Source organism: Arachis ipaensis, chromosome B02 (assembly GCF_000816755.2).
Source record: "Arachis ipaensis cultivar K30076 chromosome B02, Araip1.1, whole genome shotgun sequence".
Classification (NCBI taxonomy): Eukaryota; Viridiplantae; Streptophyta; class Magnoliopsida; order Fabales; family Fabaceae; genus Arachis; species Arachis ipaensis.
This window is the reverse complement of record NC_029786.2, coordinates 93,707,866-93,718,063: the sequence shown is the minus strand read 5'-3', so window position 1 is coordinate 93,718,063 and position 10,198 is coordinate 93,707,866. Positions and strand designations below refer to the sequence as shown.

The following is a 10,198-nucleotide window of genomic DNA, read 5'->3' as shown; positions in this document are numbered from 1 at the left end:
TCAAGACAAATCAATATTTAATTTAATTTTTTAAAAGTAAAATGATTGAGAGATTAAATTATTTAAATTTTTTAAAAATAAAAAACTAATTTATGTATTTATTTTACGCATAATTTATCTTATGTTTTAAAAGATTATGTAATTAATTTTTTTCGTTAAAAATAAATTTATTCTATGAAAAAGTTATTGCGCTTAATTTGGAGTTTGGCATTTGTTTTTTTTCGAATCTATCTGATGCACGCACATTGTTTTAATTTAATAGCTGGTAATAAAATATTCGACCTCACACACCATGAGAAACATAAACTTAGAAATTAAAAAATATACTATCATGAAATTCCAAAACAATAATGATTCATGGCACTACAAGAAAAAAAATTCTGCCGCCACACTTTTTTTTATCCTTTAAAAACGTGGCTGAAAAGTGTCAATGGCTACACTTTTATGAAAGTAGCGATTTATTAGAGATTTGGTCACACTTTCAAAACGTAACAAAAACTAAACCAATGAGCAAGTTTCTAAAAACTTGATTGTATGTGTACTTTTCGACACGCTTTAAAAGTGTGACTATAGAATTATACATATGACCACGTTTTTAAATATGATAATAAAAAAATATAACAAAAAAATAAACGTATTAATAGATCGATAAAAACGTGACGATAAAATAACTGGCTTTCAAAAACATGCTAATAGTTCAAAAAACATTATGAGAAGTTGTTGTTATTATGCTTTTTTTTTTTCATTTTTCGACACGTTTTAGAAGCGTGACAATAGACTGTTTTTCTTATAGTGTGGCTCCATGTTGAACAAGAAATTTGTTTCTTTTCTATTACATATCTCTTGATAATACCATCAAGTTTATTTCTACCTACTCATGGCTCTCTCATGGTTGGATTGATCTAAGATCTTTCTCCGGTCATTCGCAATAATTTCAGCTTATTTTTTGTGTAGGTTTAATATGATTGTTTCGCATTATCATACTCTTTTTTGTTTGCTAACTGAATCTCAAATCCTTCTGGGTGTTCAATTCACCAAATTATGACTCAGGCTTCTCTCAAGAGAAATGGCAGGAACCAACAAATTAAATAAGTTATAGGGAGTTTCAGTACATTCATAAGTGACTACTGCAAAAATCTAATAAGTAACAGAAAAGTTGCTAGAACCCATGTTACAAAATCCTTACTTACTTTACAATATGAATTAACCCCTTTTTGATTTAAGTTTACAGCAAATATGTACGAGGGTAATGGAGAAGCTGGATGCGATCAATATCACAAATATAAGGTGAGTATATATTCAATTATACACCATGACCCGGTACAAGGAAATTAAATCTTTCATCTTTGACAAATATATCATATCTGTTGTGATAAGGATTCTATCACACCTTACGTGGATGCCCATTTTCTATGAGGTGTAGTTTCTCAAGGATGACTTAGAAGACCACATTTAATATGAACTTGAAAAGCTTTCTCATGTACGTGTATAAATAGAGGCTTAAGCCTCTGAATGGAAATACACTACAAGCAATAACAAAATACTATTCTCCCTTCCTCTTCGTACAAATCAATCTTATTTTATGCTGCAATCAAATACTCTTCTTCTTATATTTCTACTACAATTCTTTCTCTTCTTTTATTTTATAAGTATTTTAAATTCTATTTTCTATTACTCTTTACATATAATATTAATAGCAATATTAACCATCTTTATTATATTGAGATTGCAACAATAAACAGATGCGATTCTCTCTCTCTTTATTTTTAATACTTCTTTCTATCTTTGTATATATATACACATTACAACATATAATATTATTATATATATATAAATTATTATTGGACTAATTATTTTAATACTAGAGTCTTCTATTTGTACATCTCTATTATATATATCTTTTATTTCACAACAAATGGAAAATTATTGGAGATTTTTCTTTTTGTACAGGAAAATTATTGGAGATTAATTAGTCCACTAACCCATTGGCTGGACTGTAGCTCATTGGCCCCAGCTAGTTAAATTTTGTTTACCTTGTTTCACACAAAAAGAAACTATATCTAATTATCCAATTAGCTTTTGGCCAGCAGCCAAATGTTTCCCATTTAAGAATATTTGGGTGTGCGATATATGTTCCCATTGCACCACCTAATCGCACCAAAATGGGACCCCAAAGAAAATTGGGGATATATGTTGGATATGATTCTCCCTCTATAGTGAGGTATCTTGAGATACAAACTGGTGATGTGTTTAAAGCCCGGTTTGCGGATTGTCATTTTGATGAATCAAAATTTCCAACATTAGGGGGAGAGAATAAGCTTCCTGAAAAGGAACTTAATTGGAATGCGTCATCGTTGATGCATTTAGATCCTCGATCAGCGCAATGTGAACTAGAAGTTCAAAAGATTATACATTTGCAAAGAATAGCAAATGAATTACCTGATGCATTTTCCGATACAAAGAGGATAACCAAATCTTATATACCAGCGGAAAATGCCCCAATTCCAATTGATGTCCCAGTAGGACAAGTAGCTACTGAAGCGAATTCACGCCAGAAGCGTGGCAGGACGGAAAATGTCCCAATTCGAATTGATGTCCCAGTAGGACAAATAGCCACTGAAGCAAATACACGCCAGAAGCGTGGCAGGCCTGTTGGTTCCAAAGACAAAAATCCTCGAAAGAGAAAAGAGGTAAATATGATTCCTGTTGAAAAAGACATAGTAAAGACACCTGCAGTTATCCAAAATTCTGATATAACGCCAGAAGACGTTCAGGTACCTGAAAATTGTGAAAATGACGAGATCTCGATAAATTATGTCTTTACATGAGAGAAATGGGACCGAAATAAGACAATTGTCAATGAAATATTTGCATATAATGTGGCATTAGATATCATGCATGAAAGTAAGGATCTTGAGCCAAGATCAGTCGAAGAATGTCGACAAAGAAATGATTGGCCAAAATGGGAAGCAGCCATGAAGGCTGAATTAGACTCACTTGCAAAACGTGAAGTCTTCGGACCTGTAGTCCGTACACCTGAAGATGTAAAACCTGTTGGATATAAGTGGGTATTTGTGAGAAAACGAAATGAGAAAAATGAAGTTGTGCGCTATAAAGCCCGACTTGTGGCACAAGGTTTTTCACAAAGGCCCGGTATAGATTATGAAGAAACGTATTCCCCTGTAGTGGATGCGATAACATTGCGTTATTTGGTCAGTTTATCTACATATCATAAACTGCATATGCATTTAATGGATGTGGTAACAGCCTATTTGTACGGCTCATTAGATCGGGATATCTATATGAAAGTCCCTGAAGGACTAAAGATATCTAAACCATCCAATGAATATTCGTAAGGGTTATACTCAGTCAAATTGCAAAGATCTTTATATGGTCTAAAGCAATCTGGACGAATGTGGTATAATCGTCTTACTGAGTATCTGGCCAAAAACGGATTCAAGAATGATGATATCTGTCCGTGTGTTTTCATAAAGAAATCTGCATCCGGATTCATTATAATTGCTGTGTACGTTGATGATTTAAATATCATTGGGACTCCTGAAGAGATTCCAACAATTATAAAAACTCTAAAAGAAGAGTTTGAGATGAAAGATCTTGGAAAGGTATTGATCTCCAACGAATCATCCGCTCGGATTTAGAATAGTTTTTGCTTTGTTTCTTTCCTTGTTTAGTCACAAAAAAAAAAATCCTTTTTTACTACCTACAGTAAGTAATAGATTGGATGCAATTTATTGTAAGACAAAACGGAGTCAAATAGGACAAAAATACGCCCCACATGTTCTACTGTCACCCCTACTTCTTTTTCTATAAATAACTAATATTGAATTGGTTTAAAAAATAATAAACCCGAAGAAATAGGTAAATCGGTTGAATTGTTGTGATAAGGATTCTATCACACCTTACGTGGATGCCCATTTTCCATGAGGTGTAGTTTCTCAAGGATGACTTAGAAGACCACATTTAATATGAACTTGAAAAGCTTTCTCATGTACGTGTATAAATAGAGGCTTAAGCCTCTGAATGGAAATACACTACAAGCAATAACAAAATACTATTCTCCCTTCCTTTTCATACAAATCAATCTTATTTTATGCTGCAATCAAATACTCTTCTTCTTATATTTCTACTACAATTCTTTCTCTTCTTTTATTTTATAAGTATTTTAAATTCTATTTTCTATTACTCTTTACATATAATATTAATAGCAATATTAACCATCTTTATTATATTGAGATTGCAACAATAAACAGATGCGATTCTCTCTCTCTTTATTTTTAATACTTCTTTCTATCTTTGTATATATATACACATTACAACATATAATATTATTATATATATATAAATTATTATTGGGCTAATTATTTTAATACTAGAGTCTTCTATTTGTACATCTCTATTATATATATCTTTTATTTCACAACAATATCTTATATCGATTAATTATTAATTATCACTATTTGTTGATCCAAATATTCATGCAGGAAGATGTACAGCTCATGACCAAAATGGGATTAGATGCCTATAGATTTTCGATATCATGGTCAAGACTTATTCCAGGTGATCAAATTATATATTACCTGATGAGAAAGTCTAGGACCAGCAGATTTTGTAGTTTTTAGCCATCAATGATGTTTTTAATGGTGTGAGATTGTATCAAATGGTGTAGAATCATTCAATTTTCTTTTGATGGTTAAGTACTAGTCAGAATTTAACAAAAGTGCTGGTCTCAAGCACTCCTCTTACCTGATAACGATGCAAGCTAATTAACTGAAGTGTAATATTCTAGTATTGAAATAAATGATATCATATGATGTCTAGAAGGTGGATTTGAATTTTTTTTTAATTACCACCAGATGGAAGAGGCCCAATCAATCAAAAGGGATTACAATATTACAACAATCTTATCAATGAACTGATAAGTCAAGGTTTATGCGCAAACCATATCTTTAATTTATGCTAATGTTTTAATTAATAACTAAGAGAGAAGTCCTTCCATTACTTATTCTTGTCTAATTCTGTTTCTCTTGTAGGAATTCAAGCACATGTTACATTACATCACTGGGACCTACCACAAGCTCTTGAGGATGAATATGGAGGATGGATTAATAAAAAAATTGTGTACGGTTCCCGGACTTCAAATATAGGATTTATTCATGTTTGAAGTAAATAAAAATTATATTACTGACAAAGTTATTCATGTTTGAAGTAAATTTGTTAAACTAATCAAAATTTTATGTGTATATGTCCAAATTTGTGTACATTCATATTCTTGTAGAAAAGACTTCACAGCATATGCAGATGTGTGCTTTAGAGAGTTTGGAGACAGAGTGAAACATTGGACCACAATGAATGAGGGAAATGCTTTTGCAGAAGGTGGTTATGATATAGGATTCTTACCACCTCAACATTGTTCTCCTTCTTCTATATTTAATTGCTCTAAGGGGAATTCTTCAACTGAGCCATATTTGGTAACACATAATATGTTGTTAGCTCATGCATCAGCTGCAACATTGTATAGGAACAAGTACCAGGTAATTTTTCAAGTAAGATAAAACTTAAGAGGTATGTTACAATCCTATATAAAAGAAAATCATATAAATTTTAAAATAAGAACCTTAGATTATGTAATGTAATAAAATAAGGAAAAGTCTAGAGGGCAGCAACTTTATTAAATTCTTGTCAGCATGTAACCAGCAAAGAAAAATGAGTCATTGATGAAATCTCATACCAATCTCACACTATTAAAATCATCATTGATGACTATTTAATATCTATAAATTACAAAAGTTGCTGTCCCCCTAGCATTTCTCATAAAATAAAGTATGAAATCTTATAATTTATATATGAAATCCATTTATAAATTTACTATTAAGCAACCTATGTTTCATGCAGTTCAAGCAACATGGATTTATTGGGTTTAATCTTATTACTTATGGTTTTGTTCCTCTGACAAATTCTAGTGAAGATATAACTGCTGTTCAGAGGGCTCAAGACTTCTATCATGGGTGGTAAGTAAGATATTAATAATTATAACTGTATTTCTGTTTACATAATTCAATTGGATTTGTATGTGTTTTATGATTGTAGGTTTTTGAATCCATTTACTTTTGGAGATTACCCTGAAACCATGAAAAAGAATGTTGGCTCAAGGCTTCCAATATTCACACAAAGTGAATCAAATTTGGTGAAAGGCTCCATTGACTTTCTAGGAATAAATTTTTACTTTTCATTTTATGTTAAGGACAATCCTAGAAGCTTATATATAAAGGAAAGAGACTATGCTGCAGATGTAGCTGCTGAATTTATAGGTAGGTTTATACTATATCTTATTCGATGATGCTAGATGACCAAATTATTTTGATAATTAAATTCAACCAAGTTGGTTTAATAATTTAAAGATTATCAGAAATTTTAATTCAAGAAAAAGAAGAAGCAAAAAGAGAGATATAAAAAAAAATTGGTTAGACTTAATTATAAAAATAATTTGTTCACCTATTATTTTTTTTTTTATCTTTATTTACTTGAAACTCAAGCTACCACCTATTTAAGTTTGAGAAGTAAAAACTTCTAATTATAATCTTTTTTAATGTAGTTTATACCTTTATTCTTGTCAAAATTTTTAAAATATTTTTAAATTTTATTTTATTTTAGTTTTATTTAAAAAAAAATTTATTTATATCAAATGTATCTCTAGCAGTTAATTTTTTAAAAAATTTATGACTAATTCAACAATGATTTTACAAAGACAATTTTTAACACAAATAAATATCAAATAGTATTGTTGGATTAGGTTTAAGTTTTTTGACAATTTAACTGTCAGAAGTATATTTGATACAAATAAAAAAATTTTTTGAAATAAAATTAATGTAAAATAAAACTTAAAGATATTTTTAAATTTTTTGATAAATTTCGATAAAAAATATATCTTACTGTAAATTTTATCTTTTAATCTTTATCGATGGGTGATATTTTAGACTAACTATTTGATTGGTTGGTACGGTTCAGATTCCAATTACTCCATGGACTTTGCAAGGGTTGCTTGACTCATTGAAGAATATCTATGGAAATTTTCCAATTTACATTCACGAAAATGGTTTGCTTCTCTTGTCTCTTTTGAGAACAAATTACATTGGCTGAATCTTTTGAAAATTGATAAAATTCATCGTGACACTCGTCTATTTAGGCAAATGACGTTGACTTCTCTTTAAGAATAATTTATGTTTTCTAAAACTAATCAAGACGGACTAGATTAAATTTCTATCGATTATTGTGTCCCGATGACATCAAGATCTCAAAACTCAAAAGCTTCCAATAATTCTTTTGTCAAACAAACCAATCCTAGAATGATATGATTATAGTAATTATTTTTTGGACTTTCGCAGGCCAACAAACACATAGAAATTCATCATTGGAAGACTGGCCAAGGATAAATTACTTACAAGAATACATTGGAAGTATACTTCATATGCTAAGGTAGTACTTCCATTTTCATTTTTAGCATTTTTCTTTTTTTTCCCATAAAAATTTATTGAACCTTTGCTAATTCAGTTTATAATTATATTTTTTTGTGATGTTGAAAGGAATGGACATGACATTAGAGGCTATTTTGTATGGTCGTTCATGGATGTGTTTGAATTATTGAGTGGATATGAATTCACTTATGGGCTTTATTACATTGATTTGAAGGACCCCACGTTGAGGAGACAACCTAAGCTCTCTTCTGTATGGTACTCTAATTTCCTCAACAATAGAACTATGGACCCAATGGTGGCCATGCAAATTGAGAAAAAAAATCCTTATTACATAATGCCATTTAATAATGTGTAAGGACTAGTTAAAATCTAATTGATATGAGTTTGTACTATGATCATGATTCGATATTTGGTGTAGCATGCCAAAGAATAATCAAGTGACAATTAATGCAAAGTTAATTAGTATAATCAACATGAGATTGTATATATATTTCCTATAATATTTGGATAATGAATGTTTTGAAGCATTTACATTTTATATATGCATGATATAGCATATTCAAATGTTTCGAAGTATTTTTGTTCTTCGGAATTTAGGAATAAAATTATAGAAAATAAGTTGAAGATACGATATTGTTATTATTCTCCTATTTAGAATTTTCAGTGTCTCGAATTTATTATTTTTAATGGTAGAGAGTGTACCTAATTCAATCATAAAAATATTAATTTAAAAAAAAAACGATTTTTTGTAAAATAATTATTTTACTGAATTTTTTTCATTTAAGTGCAATCTATCTAAATAATTTTTTTTTGCATCTAAAGCAATTATTTAGACATGGATGATGAAAATTTTCAATTTAAACTAATTGACTCATGAATTTTTTCTAATAAATAATTCGTCGAACGCAAATCCCTAACACTCACAAATTACTATAGTACGCACATGAATCTCTCTCTCTCTCTCTCACATTTATATTGCCTATACACCTCCTGGAAAATGTGCAAAGAATCAAGGGGAAAAAAAAATAACAGTAGTGAGCTGCAATAAATAAAGCCTGGCAGAAAGATACCACATCATGTATTGAAAGGTGTGTAGATCTCAAATGGGGCGTTCCCTATGCAACACCCATATAATATAGGCCCGATTGACCAATAAAAACTTGCCTCTTTCTCTAACTTGTAAGCAAGTTTTAAGAATATATATTGTGTCCACAAGAATAAGAACAAACTTTTTCCTTATTATTACTATTATTATACTACACATTAATCATGCGTTATATATTTGCTATTTTATTATTATATTACCTACTTGCATGCTTCATGTTATATGATTGAAAAAGAACTAACAATCTCAAAGCATAAGAAGAAGGAGAAGGATGTGGAAGAAGGGATTTGTTGTGGTTGAGTTATTATTATTGTTGGTATGTTCATCAGTTTTGTTAGTAGTTGATGGTTTGAGAAGAGATGAATACCCGCCTCAATTTGTGTTTGGTGCTTCAACATCTGCATATCAGGTTCTTTAATTTCTCGTCTCAAATGAATGATATAGTTTTGATAAATGGAGTGGTAATTAATAAATAAGATATATGGGATGAGAAAAGGTAGAAGGTGCAGCAGATGAAGATGGAAGGAAGCCAAGCATATGGGATACTTATGCGCATGCCGGCAATGGTACTACTATCTCTTCATTAATTTATGGACTCACAATCTTCTTTAGTCATATCTTAAATTCTTTATTAACAATTTTTGTAATAGATAAATTAGTATTTTTAAACAAAGAGTTTAACTAGGAATTTACTTCTATTCTTTTAAAAAAAATGATAAAATGATCTTTGATTTCTTTTTTTAGAATATTAGATAAATTAGTCTCATTACTAAAATTTTTGGATTAGTGATGGTTTTTGCGACAAATTTTTTCTGTTGATAATTAACTACAAATTTAGAGAATATAGCGACAGAAAAATTGAGAAGTGAGTTTTTCTTAAATTTTAACAAGAGATAAGATTACTTGTTTAATATTTTAAAACAAAAAAAATTAGTCTTTAATTTTCCTTAAAAAGGATTAGGAAATTAATTATCTGAAATTCATAAAGATAATTAATTAATTAATTAATTTTATCAGAAATAAATTTATCTAATAATCTAAAAAATTATACAGCTAAATATTTTTATTTAAAAATAAATTTATCCCATAAAAATTTTGTTAGGATTAATTTGAGATGATTTTCTGGCTCTGATGCACATAATGACACACATAGATACGTCTAGTTTTCTTTTAGGGGCTCAACATACACTTTTAAGTAGGGTATTCGTGAATTGAATTGTGTGGGTTAAAAAATATTTAAAAAAAAAAAAAAAAAAAAATATACAATATTCATAAGTAACCGACTTTACTTGGTTTATTAGTAGATTGGTTTGGACTTGATTGCATATACAATATTCATAAGTAACTAGTGTAACATAAACTTCTTAACTTTTCTAATTATGCTGTTGATAATTTAGTTACAAAAATTGCTAGAACTCATGTTACAAAATCCTTAGTTACCCTTACAATAATGAATTACCCCCTTTTGAATTAAATTTACAGCAAATATGTTCAAGGGTGATGGAGACATTGCATGTGATCAGTATCACAAATATAAGGTGAGTACATATTATAAAAAACAGCCACTAATCAGTTATTTAATATATAGAATTATGTATTT

At 29.5% G+C, this 10,198-nt stretch overlaps 2 protein-coding genes across 3 annotated transcripts in view; both read left to right on the top strand.

Moving 5' to 3' along the window:
- Positions 1–7,958, top strand: part of LOC107625767 (beta-glucosidase 11-like) — an 8,847-nt gene extending 889 nt beyond the window's left edge. The window contains 10 exon segments of the mRNA XM_016328473.2: positions 1,232–1,287; positions 4,503–4,578; positions 4,875–4,946; positions 5,052–5,139; positions 5,297–5,552; positions 5,914–6,029; positions 6,109–6,333; positions 6,996–7,114; positions 7,404–7,494; positions 7,602–7,958. Of these exon segments, the coding sequence (XP_016183959.1) occupies positions 1,232–1,287; positions 4,503–4,578; positions 4,875–4,946; positions 5,052–5,139; positions 5,297–5,552; positions 5,914–6,029; positions 6,109–6,333; positions 6,996–7,114; positions 7,404–7,494; positions 7,602–7,848 (1,346 nt within the window). The 3' untranslated portion in view covers positions 7,849–7,958.
- Positions 1–10,198, top strand: part of LOC107625768 (beta-glucosidase 11-like) — a 27,315-nt gene that overhangs the window by 10,967 nt on the left and 6,150 nt on the right. The window contains exons 1-3 of one of the 2 annotated variants that reach the window (XM_016328474.2): positions 8,752–9,007; positions 9,095–9,164; positions 10,081–10,136. In XM_016328474.2, coding sequence (XP_016183960.1) covers positions 8,870–9,007; positions 9,095–9,164; positions 10,081–10,136 — 264 coding nt within the window. In that variant the 5' untranslated portion in view covers positions 8,752–8,869. Of the gene's footprint in view, positions 1–8,751; positions 9,008–9,094; positions 9,165–10,080; positions 10,137–10,198 lie in introns of those variants that run through there. The other variant, XM_021116199.1, reaches the window with a different exon arrangement.